Raw genomic sequence first — 16,736 nt, forward strand, 5'->3', positions numbered from 1 at the left:
GTCACAAAATGATTGCTTTCCAGTTCTGTGATTTCTGTGTCTGTTTGGAATTCCTCCGGTGAAAGATCGTTCTTAAGTAAGTAGAAAACTTGCCGAAAATCTTTTTAATGAGAAATCGTAACCAAAAACAAAGTGAGGGAGAAAGAAACATAGGTAACAACAGATGATGAGCATCATCATGACAGAGTACACCTGTTGGTTTAGCTGTAGTAAACGTAGGTCGTCACGCTGCCTGGTGACGATGAGTGAGTGTTAGCACCACGGGTCTTGTTTCCCAGTCCTGTCGTGTGGCCACACGAGCCTTCTGGCAGTGCTCCCTCCGATTTCCGCAGCTGTGTTTGTGGGGTTGGAAAGAGTGATTCAGTCACAGAGAGGGTTAGCGGCAGTGAAGGGGAGGGGAGAGAATGTGGGAAAAGGTACCGGGAATAAGAAGCATCAATGGCAGGTACAAAATAGACAGGGGGAGGTTAAGAATAGCGTGGGGAATGGAGAAGCCAAAGAGCTTACATGTACGACCCATGGACCTGAACTAAGGGGGAAATGCGGGCGGGAAGGGGGTACAGGGCAGAAGGGAATAAAGGGGGGCAAATATAACAGCACAATCAACAAAATGTATTTAAAAAAAAAGAAAGAGTGATGCAGGCCCACAGCCAGTACCCCTTACTGAACATTCGTTGTGTCTAGACTCCTCCGTGGGGTACTGGCGGAGGGCCTTTTGAGTACACGTGGGTCCGAGAGAGGGGTGAGGATGGAAAAGAAACAGAACAGATAGTCCTTGCAGGCAACGAGCTTGCACCCTCCTGGGGAGACCCACACAAGTCGCCTTTGGAAATAAACCCGTGGGCAGCGCTGCCGAGTGCGGTTAACAACAGCAGCAGAATAACTGAGCGTTCCTCCTTGCGCAGGTGGTGTTAGCAAAGCACGTGTACGAGCAGGTTCTGCAGACGCTGGACAACCTCGTGTACAGCGAAGACCTGACCAGGTTCTCCACCAGCGCCGCCTCCTCGCCCTGCCCCAGCTCCCCGCCGCCTCCCCTGGGCGCCTGCGGCGAGCCTTCTGCCGAGAGGAAGGAGAACGGGTTGTTCAGCCACTCTAGCCTTTCCACCTCCTCCCAGAAGTCCCTGTCCGTGAAGGAAGCCAGGTCCTTCACCCAGATTCAGGCCAACTTCTGTATCGCCGAGCTCCAGGTTCAGCTCAGCGGAGACCTGACTCTGGGGGCCCAGGGGCTTGTGAGCCTGAAGTTCCAGGACTTTGAGGTGGAGTTCAATAAGGACCACCCTCAGACCCTGTCCATTCAGATCGCCCTGCGCTCCCTGCTGATGGAAGACCTGTTGGAGAGAAATCCGGATTCCAAGTACAAGAACCTCATGGTGTCCCGGGGAGCCCCCAAGCCGTTAAGCTTAGCACAGAAAGAGTATCTTTCCCAGTCTTGCCCCTCGTTGTCCAACGTGGAGTACCCCGACATGCCTCGGTCTCTCCCTTCCCACATGGAGGAAGCCCCGAATGTCTTCCAGCTGTACCAGAGGCCCGCCTCGGCACCCCGCAAGAGGCCGAAGGAGGTCCCGGACCAGGACTACCCCCTGACGCCCCCTCCGTCTCCAACAGTGGACAAGCCCACGGTCCTTGCCGGAAAGAGTAAATTTGATGACTCCCTGGTCCACATCAACGTGTTCCTGGTGGATAGGAAACACCCGGAGTTCTCGTCCCTGTACAACCGGGTTAACCGGAGCATCGACGTCGACTTCAACTGCCTGGACGTGCTCATCACGCTGCAGACCTGGGTGGTGATCCTGGATTTCTTCGGGATCGGCTCCACCGCGGACAACCATGCCATGAAGGTCCTGCCTGAGGACGTCCTGCAGAACGTGAGGTCCGAGTCCAGTGCCCTGCTGGCGTCCGAGCTGCAGGATCCGGTTAACACCAAGCTGGACCTCAAGGTATCAGTGCCCTTTCACCCCTTGAAGTTCTGAGGGTGAGCTGTAGTTTATTTAAATGCTGTCATTCATTATACATTCATGGTGGGAAACAGACCTTATTGGCAGGGAGCTCTGTAGTCCTCTAGATGTCTGTTACAGAAGGGTAGACAATGTTTTAGAAAGCGTTTCAGTGTAGATCCCATCTGGAGGCGGGGACAGTGAACGGTTTAAGTATCTCTTTATGTTTGGGGGTTGTATAATTCACTGGAATCACTTAGTTTCTCTGAGCCTCAGTTTCCTTATCTGCCATCATCCCATTGAGATAACCGAATGTGGTAATATATGTAAAGCACCTGGTCAAGTGTCTGGTGTTTTTACAGTGTGGCTTTTCTCACCATCTCCCCACTCACGCGGACTGTTGGCTTGGGTTGAGGGCAGTAGTACAGCGGCTGAGAAGGAAGTCTCAAAAGTCAGACTGCCTGGCTTTCAGTCCTGCCACTTTTCTTGCAACCACCCAGCTGTGTGGCCATGGCACATTTTTTAACCTGCCTCGTAGTTTTCTCCTCAATAAACTGGTTGTTGTTAAGAGTTTGATGAGATGATACAGGTAAGGCCTTTTGCACAGTACATGGCTGGAAGTAGCATTCTGTGAATGATAACTATTATTGTTTTTATTTTTTTAATTTTTTAAAGATTTTATTTATTTAATTTTAGAGAGGGAAGGGAGGGAGAGAGAGAGAGAGAAACATCAATGTGAGGTTGCTGGGGGTCATGGCCTGCAACCCAGGCATGTGCCCTGACTGGGAATTGAACCTGCAACACTTTGGTTTGCAGCCCGAGCTCAGTACACTGAGCTACGCTAGCCAGGGCTTATTGTTTTTATTACTACACGGATTGCCACCCTGACAACTTGTCCGTGGTACTCATATTGTAAATGTTGAAAAACACACAGAAAAGACAGCATTTGAACGTGAGGCTGTTCTGCTCCGTGTGACGGAACAGTGAGATATGTAGCAGTTACATTTAGATGACCATTTGGGAGCCCCTCACTGTAACGAGCACCAGCCCAGCGCCCTGGGCCCCCCCCCCCCCGCCCCCAGTGAGTCTGGAGGATGACGCTCTCCCTCGGCATGCCTTAGCCGGTGTGGGCTTGCACCTGCTGCTGGGGAGAAGTCGGCGAGGGGAATCATGGTTTTTCCAGTTGCAGTTTTTTTTTTATTTCCTTTGCTGGCAGTAGGCTTCATTCCTCCAGAAAGCAAAGGGCTCTCGGAGAGTTGGGTACGAACCAGCTTTTCCTCTCACGTTCAGCATCTGACCGAATGGGCAGTACTCCAGGGCCTCCGGTACTGTGGTTAGCAGGACAGATGGATGCTGGAGAGGCTTCGCTCGCTCTCCTGGACTTGCCCTGTTCGCACCTGTGCCCGTGTTCTGTGCCGCCTGCAGTACCTGTCCCGGGAGCCTGCGGTGTTGCACGTGAAGTGTTTCTGGGGCCTTTGCATGGATAGGTAGAGCTGGCTTTCCAAAACAAGTCCAGATAACCACCCCTCCAAAGCGCACTGTTTTAGAGTTAGAACTTTTGAAAACACTTTTATGGTGAAGATCTTCAGACTTGTCCCGGAGACAGCAGCATGAGGAACCCCTGTCCCGGCCCTGCGGGAGCCGTCCCGTTCGCCTCCTTCCTTCCTTCTCGTTGCTGACGAGTTTACAGCAGGTTCCAGGCAGCACTGCCCCTCTGCAGACGTCAGTGTTCATTCTGGAGAAACACAGGCTTTAAAACTATAACCACAGCTCGTCGTCCCATCTGACTAAAGCAACAAGAACTTCGTGGTGTTACGTAACGCCCACTAGCCCACGTGTAGATTTCCCTGATTGTCTCAGAAATGCCCGTTGCCGGTGGGTTGCAGAGGGATGAATGGTGTAAGGAGCTTCATGTCTTTCCTTTGATCTCTGCGATTTGGGGGAATGCTTTGCTCTTCTGAGCTGTACGTGCCCCATCTACAAGATGAGGGCGGTCCAGTAAAGCGATGTGTGAATGTTCTGAGTGGAGATCCAAATCAGGGCCACGTACCACAGTTGCTGTCACGTCTCCGAAGTCTGCCAATTAAAGTCAGCCAGCCTTCCTCCCTTTCCCTCCCCCATGCAGCTGACTCGTGGACACCGGGTTAGAGTGCTGCAGAGTACCTGCCTTTTGGGTTTGCCGGTGGGCTTCCGTTACCTTCTGATTTTGGAAATGGAAGTCAGTTCTAGAGACGTGACCAGATTGAGGTTCAACTCTCTGGTAGAAACAAACATTTCTAGGTGGTGCTGGTGTGTCCCGTTGCATCACACCAGGAGGCAGGCACACAGCATCTGGCCGTCCCACTGTTAGCGATGCTGCGACTCACACTTAGATAGTGGGTCCGGGCAGTGGCAGCTGGCTTTTTCCAAAGAAAGTGTGTGGTTGTTTTTTTTTGAAGATTTTATTTATTTATTTAGAGAGAGAGGAAGGGAGGGAGAAAAAGAGGGAGAGAAACATCCATTTGTGGTTGCCTCTCGCATGCCCCCTACTGGGGGCCTGGCCTGCAAGCCAGGCAGGTGCCCTGACTGGGAATTGAACCGGCAACCCTTTGGTTCACAGCCCGCACTCAGTCCACTGAGCTACACCAACCAGGGCCAAAGAAAGCGTTTTTAGACCCAGCGTGTAAGGTAGTTTGGTGATAAGTGACTGGAGGTGCTACGGTCCTCTCGTCATGGAAACCCTGTTCCCTCGGGTCTGTCTGTGGCCTGTGTCCGGAAGCTCCCTCCCTGCAGGGGAGCTCTGTGGCGCTGGGGTGGCGCCTCGGTCCCTGCTGCCCCGTAGCGATCCATTCCTCGTCCCTCTGCCTTCCTCCACAGATGTTTCCTTCTTCCTTTCCTCTTACTGTTTTCTTCCACTTCTCATCTTTTTCCTTCCTAGTAGTTTGTTCATCAAACATTTCCTGAGCATGTGTTTGGTGGTCGGCAGCGAAGACTGAGGGGTTAGTGTGGCATGGCCTTGGGAAGCCGTGCGTGTGAACCGAGGTCTGATCGTCTCCGTTCTCCTTCCCCCCCTCCAGCTGACACATTGTCCCCAGGGGTGGCACACAGAGGCGCCTGCCTCAGCACATCCTGGACGCGGAAGTCCTTTGAGTGTTTCAGATGTCACTATTACAGCACAGGATTTGTTTGTTGCCAGGGGTGCTGTCTTCGAGACAGAGGATTTGGCTTTCTTCTGTCTCTGGTTGTCCCTTGGAAAGAAAATCATTGGTTGTGGATTCTAGGTGAGGTCCCAGTTGGACAGCAGGGGCTTCTGTTACATATTTGTCCAAAGACATTAAACAAGATTCTAAATCATATTTATTATTCTGTTTTGACAATTTTTTTTCAAATACAAGCAAAAGTTTATTTAGAAAATCACAGAGGTAGAAAAAGTGAGCCAGCCGGGCTGCGTGGGCTCAGGAAACAAGTTCTGGAGGCAAAAAAGGGCCCGAGGAGCGTAGGGGAGACAGAGAGTCAGGGCACGCACCTTGAGGGAAGGGGGGGTGGGAAGGGGCAGAGTGCTGGCGGGGGGGGGGGGGGGGGGGGAGAGAGAGAGAGCGCGCGCGAGCAGAGAGCGCAGAGTGCGAGCCCCGTTTGGACACATTTCTTAGTGTGAGGCTTTACTTAAGGAATCTGTGAGTGATGAGAACAGTGCAATACTGGAGACAAATGCAAGAATGAGAAAAGTTGTTTTATAATGTGAAACGTTTCACTAACAGAGCACAGACAAGGGAGCCACGGAGAAGACACCGCAGAACGGGGGTTTCCGTTGCCCAGTTGAGTTCCCGTCCCGTCGGCGCTCCCCTCAGAACGGGGTCTGCCTGGCTCTGGCCAGCCGACATGAAGTTGGCGTCGGCCAAGGCTTTACCGTCAGCGTCCCTGAGCCCTCCCGCCTCCTCCTGGATTTGGTTCTGTGGTTTGCCTGAAGGGTGGGGACCCTTCCCCCCAGTAACAGGTGCCTTCCCTTGTCTTCTGCCTGCCTAGGTGCACTCGCTCTCTCTCGTGCTGAACAAGACCACCAGTGAGCTTGCTAAAGCGAATGTGTCCAAACTGGTGGCACACGTGGAGATGATTGGTAAGTGGGGGAAATCCAACTGGGGAAATCTGGTAAGAATCTGCACATCTGGCTCACAAATCGGAACGTCCTCACGTGCTGAGGGAGGTGTGGGATGAGTGAGGGGCTCCACTGTGGCTGTGGTTTACAATGGCTGTTCTCAAATGCTGGCTCATGCGTCAGAATGGTCTGGTCAGCTTGTTAGACATGCAGGTCTCTGGCACATCCCTCCCTGCCCCGCCCCATCCCGCCCTCATCCCAACGCTCTGATTTCAGTAGGTTGGGATGGGGCCCTGGCACCTGTGTTTTTAACAAACTTTGGTGACTATATAATTTTTTTTTTGCCTAAATTAGGGCATTTTTGAGAGAGAGAGGGGGCATTATTAATAACTACACCTGGGAAGTGACAGTTACATGCTGCTTACACCTGGCGTGTAGCAAGGCTGTCTCTGGGAAACCAGGGCATGTGTTCACGCTCTTGCAGTGAGGAGGGGGAGCCCCCAACAGGGGGTTTAGGCAGGGGGACATTGTGGCGAGCCCGGCGTTCTTTCTCGTGGGACTCCGTAGGTGGAACTTCTCAGCGGAACAGCCGTGATCAGCTGCATCGAGTTCTAAGCAGTAGAGACTTATAGAGTGAATAAAACATTGTTCCTTTCATAAGGAACCGATAATGAAACGTGGATGATTACAAAGCGCCAAGTGTTGACCCTGTAGTTAAAAATAAGAATGCCTTCTGGGAAAGGAAGGAACTGAAATTGAGGTTTTTCTGCTTGGTGTACATTAACCTCTAAAGGCTTCCTGGAAGAGATGGGTCTTTCGTTTTGGAGGAGCTGGGGTGTGTTTGTGAGAGGACATTAAGAATCAAAACTAAGTACGTACGTGTCTTCGACGCACTGGGAGCTGAACTGGTCATTGTTTTATGATGCTAATTGCGATCATGAAATTTAGTTTACAGAAGCAACAGTTTAGCGTGTTTCTTTTTAGTGCCCACCCCCGGTTAAGAGTGATTTATTACAGGTGCACGTCTCGGGCGTGTGCGTTTCCACACTCCTCCTTTGTTCCGCCCGCCTTCCCCAGGCTTCATCCTGCCGCACCGGAGTAGTTTCAGGTCTGTCTCTAGTGTCCGTCTCATTGATGCTTTTTTAATTAGGTCACACCCAAACCCACGAAGGTTGCTCGAGTGCCTGACATAGCTCTTTTATCCGTAGTACAATTTTAATAGACCTTATGATATTTCCCTAATTTTAATTAGGGGTCTGATCTCAGAATGGACCATGTTTTTATAGTTGTGTTATTTTCTTTACATTGTTTATGTGCTTCCTTTGATTTCTTTCCTGTTGCAAACGTTGAAGTGTGAGGTTGCCGTGTTATTTCAGCCCCTGTGGACTTCTGCACGGAGACTACTCGAAAAATCGCACAACGGGTTTTTTTTTTCCTCTGGGTGTGTCGGAATGGGAAAACTCGCTTTTCATTCAACAGCGAAAAGCCTGAGGCGCGCGTAGATCCATGTTTGTGTCGGACGTCGTTCAGGCGCGTGACAAAAGAGAACACTAATGTGTCCCGACTTTCGCCTCCCTAGAGGGTGACCTGGCCCTGCAGGGGAGCCTCGGGAGCCTGTCTCTCAGCGACCTCACAGCCCACGGGGAGCTCTACCGGGAGCGGTTCACCACCAGCGGGGAGGAGGCACTCATCTTCCAGGCTTTCAAGTAAGAGCACGGGCCGCTCCTCGCCTGACCTTTTGTCCTCTGGGTCAGAGTTTGGTTGACTCAACGGTGAAGAAGAGTTCCAAAAAATTGAACCTTCTCACATAAAACTGATACGGTGCGGAGTCCTGGTCTGTTCTGAAATGGAACGGTGTTGAAGTGGGCTGCTCGGGCCCCGTAAACAGATGGGGTGAGACTGAAGCAATCCTGGTTACTACTAAAGATCTGGGCTCGTGCCGGTCTCCCGCTAACTTACGTGACCTCAGGCGACTCGCTTCACCTCCGCGCATCAGTGTTTTAATTTACATGTTGAGGGGGCTGAGGTAGATCGGTTCCCACCAGGCTGTAAACATTCTGAAATGATTTCAGGTGGGGCTTTTTTCTCCCCTGCATAAACATAATCTGTATTGAATCTTTTCAGTTTTAGGATTTAGAAGGCATCTTCCAACGTACGTAGTTATTAAAGACTGGTTTTCTTGGAAAGCAGAAAGTTTAAAATGGTGCTTTTTCAACCTTTTGGGGAGCTGTTAGAAAAGATAATACCCATGTCATCGTGTACTGATTTAGACTGATCTGTTTCTGTAATGACCTACCCCGGTGGTGTGGTCCTATGACAAATGAGATAATTAATATAAAACTCTTAACTTTCTGCCTGGTACAAGATAGGTGCTTAGCAAATGGGAATTCCCTTCCCCAGTGACTGTATCTTATAAAATAATTTATTATTATGAGGCCGCACTCCGTTAAATTCAAAATCGCTCACAAAGCTTTCTAATTTACCTTGGCATGTAGATGCTAAGCCTCTGGGCTTACACGTCACTGAAGTTAAACGTTCTGGCGGCTTCTTTCCGCCACCAGAAGACAGTTTTCCCCAGAAACGTTGGTTTGGTTGCCCAGTTTTCTCCAGTGTTTCATGGCCTCGTTTTTATTATCTTGCAAGTCCGTATTGTCACAGCCCTTGCTAGAATGGAGCGAGCAGGAAGAGTCACTTTTCCTTGCAGGCCCAGGGGAGCAGCCTGAGCCACAGGTGGCTTCTGAGTGCATTCTGGAATCCAGAGTGAGTTTAGTGCCTGGAGCCACCCCCAGTGCGTCCCCCTGGCCGTCTGTCGCACCAGACTTGTATTTTCACATCCACAACGCACGGCGGAGCTCAGAAAGGGGGTAGTGATGGGCATTTGCTTTGTAAAACTTGGTTGTGGATTTCCATTTTACTAGTTCAAGCTGTTCCCGAGGGAACCCCCTAAATCGACCCAAGTTGTCTTCAGACCCTAACCTGTGTGTGGGTCGCACTTTCCCGCCTGCAGGTATGGGCGGCCCGACCCGCTGCTGCGCAGGGAGCACGACGTCCGCGTGAGCCTGCAGATGGCCTCCGTGCAGTACGTGCACACCCAGCGCTTCCAGGCGGAGGTGGTGGCCTTCATCCAGCACTTCACGCAGCTGCAGGACGTCCTGGGGCGCCAGCGGGCCGCGATCGAGGGGCAGACGGTAGGTGCTCTCATCCCTCCAGGTGGGTGCTCCTGTTCAACTGGTCGGTGGGACTGGTACGCCTCTGGAGATAAACCTGGAAAATTTCACTGAACACAGTAGAGGTGATTAGGTGATTCTGTGCTTACTGATGGATGCCCTCCATGGAGCTGGTTACCCGTGGAAGTCTTGCTGTAGCCTGAGAGCTCGTATTTCTTTTTCGTTATCTCATGTTCTTACTACCTTTGAAGTTTGGCTTGAACTTTCTCTAAAAATGATAAGTGAAATCATGGATAACACGTGAGACTTTGGCCCTTCTAGGGCTCTAGTGGGGATTTTTCTGTTGGAAATGGTCCCAAAGAACATATATAAAGAGGGGTTTTTCACATGGAATTAAAAGTTCCCAAACTTCCTCTCTCATTGCTCCCTTAATGTCTTGGAAGTTTTTCCTCGGCACGTCCTAGGCCAGAAATGTCTAACAGCTTTCCTCTTAGAAGGAATTAAGGCTAAACATTTATATAAGTACATATGTCCCAACAACTGAGTAGTTGTTTGAACAGCAGTGACACAGAAGTGAAAGGTAGTACTTGTGTTTCACTCTCACATGACTGCGGCACGGAGGGTGTGTGTGCACTCGGGCGCGGTGCGGCGTCTCAGCCGTGGCCTCGGACTGGACATCACAGCCCTCGTGTGCTGGACATCACAGCCCTTGCGTGCTGCTCCGCACTCACGTGCTCACGGGTCTTGCTTCTTGTCAGAGCGGCCGCTTCAGCCCCAGCCTCACAAAGATGACACGTCACCGAGAAGACCGTCACATGTAACACTGGGCGGGGACTCCCTGGCTCTGGCTGGTGGCGCAGTGTCCAGCAGATGCGGCATTCACCTAGGATCCAGCCAGGCCGGGCCGCGTGCCTCTGGGCGTGCAGCTGCAGCCCGCGGGTCCCGGCACACAGTCTGGGGGCTGGGAGTTCTCTGTGCAGCTTTGTTTTTAGTTAGTTTTAATCTGTTAAAAGATGACAACTTAAGAAATAGACACTGTCTTTATAGTGGGAATGTTAAAATTTTTTTAGTTTAAATTAAAATTTTTTTGATTATGTTACATACTGATTTGGTACAGAACCAAAGTGAAAAAGAACATTTGGGGAAAAGTCTCCTTCTCAATTACTTTCTCTCATCCACCCACTTTCTCTCCTGCAGGCAGTGTTACTGGGTTCCTGTCTTCTAGATAATGTATTAAAAACATATATATATATAAAATAATCAGATCATAGGGAATCTGAAAAAAGACTCAGTCTTACTAATCTCACAACACCATAGGTATGTTTTAAATTATTTTCATTTTTCTCCTATACATATTTCCATTGTTATAATCATGGAATAGGTAACCTTTTCTCTTTCTTTGGAAACTTTAAAAAAAATTGGTATTTGACACATAGAAAAGAATATCTGTACAAGTTACAAAGTATGATAATACAGTGAACACCCGTGAACCCGTCAAAATAAAAATTAAAACTTTGCTGAGCCTGCTGCGCCCGTTCCTCCCCTGCCCTGTTTCCCTGTCAACCCCCCGATAACCACTGTCCTGACTGGGGGTCTACTAGTCCCTTTGAAATAAAAAAAAAGGTCCTATACAGGATCTTTTATTTTTCTTGCTTTGATCTTTATAAAATGCTATTAAAATGTAGTCAGTGTTCTGTGACTTGGTTTTCTTGGTTGCTTAGTGTGTTAAGATTCTTTCAGGTTGGTTATATGTGATTGCATTTCATTTATTTTCACCGTCAGATTCCATTGTGTGTAACACACAGGATTCCCCGTTTTCGGGTTGAACGTTGGGGCTGTTTGCAGGGTCGCCTGCTGTGCACGCGTAACAGCTGTGCCGAGACGCCTAGGAGTGGCACTTCCGGCTGTAGACATCTGTGCTTCTCTGTAACGTGGTGCCAGGTCGTTTTCGGAAATGGCCGACTTCATTACGCACTGCCATCGGCAGCGTGCAAGAACTGCTGTCATTCTCATTTTGCCACCCTTGTATCTTGGGCCAGTTATTGAGTGTGAAGTGGTATTGTATTTGTGGTCTGCATACGCTTTTTAGAGAAACCTTTTAAATTGAGGAGGAGCATATGGCTCATGCAGTGAAGTACAGAAACTGTTGACTTCGTGCACACACCTGGGGAACCCAGCTTTTCATAACCCCTTTCATCATCTTTTTCCGTCTTGCTTTGCACTCTTCATAGCGATTCTATTTAATAACCACATAATCTATCAGGTTAGTTCACTTACCCATTTCCTTGTGGTTTTTTTTAACATTTGAATTGCTTCCAGTTTTTCATTCTTACGAGTAATACTTCCATGAATATCTTTGTTTCCATAGTGTATTTTTTGAATAATTTCGAGTTACAGGATTTAATCCCATAAATGGTATTGAATACTTAGGTGGTACTATTTGATAGGACTGAATCCTATAAAGCCATGGACATTGTTGTAACTCGTAGCTCAGCTTTGCTAACTGTTGTCTGTTAGGATCCTGTGCAATTTAAACAGTTGTTTACACGTATCGTTTTACACGTGTCGTTTACACCGCAGTGGTAGTAGTAAGTGTGGTTGTGAAGAGCCATTCGGGTTAGGAAATGAGACACTGCATCGCTCACTAACAGGGTTTGACTTCCTGGGGAAAGCAGAAATTAAACAGGTTCGTTTTTTTAAAACTTCGCTTTATCAAATTATATCAGATAAGCAGAAGGAAAAGGAATGTTTTTCTGTTTTGAGTAGTGTTAACTGTGTGGGCTTTGAAGAAAAGCTGATTTTCTCAACGATCTTTAATCTTGCTGTTTGAATTAGATTTCCATAGAGACCTAAAAACCTACTTTTCTTTGCTGTTAAGATTAAGAGGCTGTTGTGTTTGAAATTTAAGTTCCTTTCTCCTAATATTGTACTGGTGAGAGGTAGTATTATCTACCTTTGGCTTGTAGCTGGGTTTATATTCCTACACTTTCTAATGTCTGTAAATAATGATCTGGTGGGACTTGATGTTTCTTTTTAATCTTAACGTTTGAAATTAGAAGAACATCATGTACCTGGTTTGATGGGGCGAAATACAAACTGTTTCTTTATCACCCCAGACGTGTGCTGTAGTTCCCCTGTGTCTTCCACTTTAGTCAGTGTCTCTTATGTTACACTTCCTTATTCACTGTGGAACCGGAACCAGAACACAGGCTTTGGGGGAGCGAAGACCTTCCAGGCGAGAATCTGGAGACTGGGTGTTGCCACTGTAAGCTGTGCGACCAGCGCGGGTTATTTTTCTCGCTGTTCGTCTGTTGAGTTGGTTGTAGAAGGAAAGTGGAGATAACAAAAATAAGTGTGCTTGCTGTATTGCATTTGGGTAATAATTGTTTGCATTAGTGATGCTTTGGAGTTTTCACAGTGCTTTCGCATGTACTTCTCACTTGACCCCTACGACGGCCTTGTTTGTTCATTCCCGCAGCTGTAGTGAATGCTCAGTGCACAGTGAGGTGTCACACGTTGTGCTCGGGACACCACGGGGAACGAGAAAACCTTGGTCGTCGCCCTCACGGAGCTGATATTTCAGTGGGAAGAGAGAAACATGAAAAAAGACAGTCTGTTCTGAGATCTGATGAGGTCTGTAGGGCTAGGCAGTGGCTCATCTAATTTTTAAAATGGATTTCTTAACCCTGTTGTTTGAAAAGCAGCTTTTTATTTTGATGAAGTCAAATATTTTTCTCTTATGGTTAAGTGCTGTTTGTGTTTTAGCAAAGAAATCTCTGCCTGCCACAAGGTGGCGAAAAGTTTCCTCTTGTAGAAGTTTCATGACTTTAGATCTCTTCCATTTTGAGTTGATTTTTGTGTTTTGTGAAGTGAGGGCTAACCTTCTTTTCCCATGTACATATCCAGACTGTTCTTTCCCAATCGAATTATCTTGGCTCTTCTGTTGAGAATTAGTTGGCCGTGTGTATTTCTTCATTCTCGGTTCTGTGGCCACTGGTTTTTGTTTAACTGTATGCCAATACTACCTAGTCTTGATTACTGTTGCTTTGTGGTGTGTCTTGAAATTTGGTAGTGTAAGTTCTCCAACCTTGTTCTTTGTTCTCAAAGTTGTTTCGGCCACTTTAGGTCCTTTGTTTTTCCTTACAAATTTTAGAATCAGCTTGTCTGTTTCTATAGTAACGTCACCCAGGATTTTGGTTGAGAATTGACATCTCAGCGGTATTGTTCCTTTGGACCTTTGAGGACGGTGTCTCTCTCCATTAATTAGGTCTTCAGGTTCTCTCCGCAGTGTTTTATAGTTTCGGGTGTACTGGCCTTACTTACACATGTTTTGTTAAATTTGTCCCTACACATTCCAATTTTGGATGCTATTATAAATAACATGAAATTTTAAAATGTTCAATGTCCGGTTGTTTGTTGAAAGTGTAAGAAATGTAACTGACTCTCGTATATTGACATGATGGCCTCGCATCCTGCAGTCTTGATGCAGGTCCTTATTCTAGTTCCTGTAGGTCCTTTGGGGTTTTTACAAGGTGAGTACCTGGTCTGAGAACAAGAGCCTGTGTTGTGCGGACCAGACCTCCACGGCAGGGAGAGCGTGGCCGCCGCTGCCTCATCCTCCCCTCAGGCCAGCGGCTGTCGGCCCTTTCGTCCCAGGGCCCACGTGAACTAGTTACACAAGTTCCGTGGCATGCCGAAAAATATGTGCTTTGCTGACCTGCCAGAAAATAGGTATAATGTTGTTGATTCACACGGGGCTGCTGTTGTGGTGTTGGCTGTTGTCATCTTTTTACCTGACATCTAGAGGAAAAGAGGTCACTGCCCCTGACTACATAGTCAGGTTTTGCAGGCTTTGAAAATTCTTGCGGCACGCTGGTTGAACATCGGTTTTAGGGAGAAAACATTGTCTTTCACCATTAACTATAACGTCAGCTGTAGATAGTTCTTTTTGAAGGAGTCTGTCCACTTCATATCCACAGCCAGTTTGTCGGCATGAAATTGTTCGTAGGTTCCCTCATCTTTTTATTATTCGTAAGTTCAGGAGTATCACCCCTCACTCCCTCCTGATAGTGGCGATTTTTATTTCCTGTTTTTTTCTTCATTAGTATAGGCGGAGGTTTATCATTTTTCATCAGTCTTTTCAAAGAACCAGGTTGTGGAAGCCTGTACTGCAGTACGGTTAGAACCTGAAAAATGTGTATTCTGTGGTTGTTGGTATGGTGTTCTATACATGTTTAACTTATTTTTTCCTATTATTTATCTGTTTTCTAAATAAGTAGTTTCTGTTCTTTATTTTGTTCTTCCCCCTTCTTAGGTTTATCTTGCTTTTCCTTTTTATAGCTTCTTAAGATGGAAGCCTTGATCGTTGATTTTAAATCTTTATTTTTTAATATAAAATAAGCATTTACCGCTAGACATTTTTCTATACTGTTTTAAGTACATTGCATACATTTTAACATGCTATGTTTTCTTTATCAGTAAGGTCAAAATATTTTTCCATTTTCCTTGTGATTTCTTCTTTGACCCATGCGTTATTTAGAAGTGTGTAGTCTAATTTTTAAGTATTTGGGGTTCTCCATTATCTTTTTTGTTACTGACTTCTAATTTAACTCTGTGGTGGTCATAGAATAGACCCTGTGAGGTTATAGCTGTTTTAGATTTTTAAAGTCATGGGAATTTTTGGAAACCTCGGCTTATTTGATTGTAAAATTGGGGAATTAATTGAGCCTCTGAGTCCATTGTTTTTCCTTTTTTAGGTGCGAGATCAAGCCCAGCGCTGCTCGCGGGTTCTCCTAGATATCGAGGCTGGCGCTCCTGTTCTCCTCATTCCAGAAAGTTCCAGATCAAATCATCTGATTGTAGCAAATTTGGGGAAATTGAAAGTCAAGAACAAGTTTCTCTTTGCTGGTTTTCCTGGGACCTTTTCCTTACAAGATAAGGTGAGCAGTCAGTGCCCATTCCCTTGTCAGTTCAATTAGCATCGAACAGACGCTAAAGTCGAACAGTTGAAAAATTCATGTGTTGCCATGAGATGACGCCTAACTGCTGTTAGTGTATGTGGCCTGAAGAATTGTTTTTGACATTTTACTGACATTTTAATTACCCCTTTAACAGAGACAGTGGAAATTGTAACTCCTTACCAACTGTATGTAGTGACTGATTTTAGCAAACCAACAGAACCAGCCTTCCATCTGTATCACGCTTTCCTTACTGCTTGACCTCGTCATAGTAAACCTTCTGTACTGTGTGGCTTTTTCCAGTGGGCTCGATTTGGCCCAAGGTGTATCTGAAGCCATTTAAAAATATCTTAACAGTAAAGTCTTAGGTAAATGTTGCTCTGCAGTCTAAGACTACGTTAGCATTTATTTATTTCTTACAACAATGTTGGAGGTAATTGGCCTGAGGATCGCTGCTGTTTCCACTTTACGTCTGGGGAAATCGGGGCTCGTTGAGGATGAATGATAGAAGTGGGGGCACCCCGTAAGTCACGGACCTGGTGCCAAGAGGGCGTGGAGGTGGCCTGATGAGCCCCTCCCACCCATGTTTACATGAGGACACGGAGTAACACTGTTGGTGCTGGAGGCATCCTGTTCTCCGTGAGTACTCTGATGGGACCTTGCCAGTCTCTCTGCTTACTCAGTGCAAACTCATTTCAGCTGCTCTGAGAGCGCCTGCTGAAATTCCCAGGTGCTTCTGCTCATTTCCAGTCTAACACCTGGTAACACAGGGAGAGAGAGCCTTTGAGGGGAGGGAGGTGCACCCTACAATTTGATTGTGAGATCTTATGGCTGACAATAATAGCAGTAAGATGCTCATTATACATCAGCCTAAGCTCTTTACATAATCTGTTCGTTTTGTTCTCATTAGTGACCAAAGAGGTATCTATCGTTATTAATGCCATTTTCCAGATAAAGAAATGGGACTTAACGGGTTAAGCCATTGCTTTTGGATTGAACAGCTAGTGAGGAGGGCATGTGGACCCCAGACTTCGGTGTGTTTGGCCTCTTTCTCCCTGCACTTCCGGTGGTCGGACTTCCCCCGCTGGTGTCTGGGGGAGGCCGGCGCGGGGAGACGGGCTGGCACAGGCTGCCCTGCTCTGTGTCTCACTGGCCCTTCCCGGACAGCGTTGGCTCTTTGAGTTTTCCAGAGGGTGGGCAGTGAGTGCATGGAAATAACCTAGGTAGGAGAGCTCCAAAGATTATTACAGAGAAGCTATGCATTTGGGCAGTGCCTGTTCGCCTCTCTCGGTACAGCAAGGAAGAAGATGAAAGAGAGCGAGCCGACTGGTAGTCCTTGCCAGGACGTTGCCAGGGCTTGCCCCCTCTGTGCAGAGAGGAACCGGAAGGCGGTATTTGTTGGTAATACCTCGACTCAGATAATGTTGCGATTGTCAGACTGCTGTCTTTGTATTTTTCATTCCCTTTACTTCTGACTCACCCATTTAGCCACTGTTCCTAACCTGAACACCTGGGCCCGAAAGCATCCGGTTCAGTGGGTGGGCGTGTGTAGAGTAAGGGGAAAAGCGGAGACGTGACAGTGACAGGAACCACGTCCATGGGTTGT

General features: G+C 47.6%; 1 protein-coding gene across 3 annotated transcripts in view; it reads left to right on the plus strand.

The window, feature by feature from the left end:
- The window catches only part of VPS13D (vacuolar protein sorting 13 homolog D), a 226,359-nt gene that overhangs the window by 36,344 nt on the left and 173,279 nt on the right, over positions 1–16,736 (plus strand). For all 3 annotated transcript variants that reach the window (XM_028511940.2, XM_036025326.1, XM_028511941.2), the window contains exons 21-25: positions 906–1,937; positions 5,937–6,027; positions 7,586–7,712; positions 9,014–9,194; positions 14,930–15,112. In XM_028511940.2, coding sequence (XP_028367741.1) covers positions 906–1,937; positions 5,937–6,027; positions 7,586–7,712; positions 9,014–9,194; positions 14,930–15,112 — 1,614 coding nt within the window. The remainder of the gene's footprint in view (positions 1–905; positions 1,938–5,936; positions 6,028–7,585; positions 7,713–9,013; positions 9,195–14,929; positions 15,113–16,736) is intronic.

This window comes from Phyllostomus discolor, chromosome 5 (genome assembly GCF_004126475.2).
Source record: "Phyllostomus discolor isolate MPI-MPIP mPhyDis1 chromosome 5, mPhyDis1.pri.v3, whole genome shotgun sequence".
In the NCBI taxonomy this organism is placed as follows: Eukaryota; Metazoa; Chordata; class Mammalia; order Chiroptera; family Phyllostomidae; genus Phyllostomus; species Phyllostomus discolor.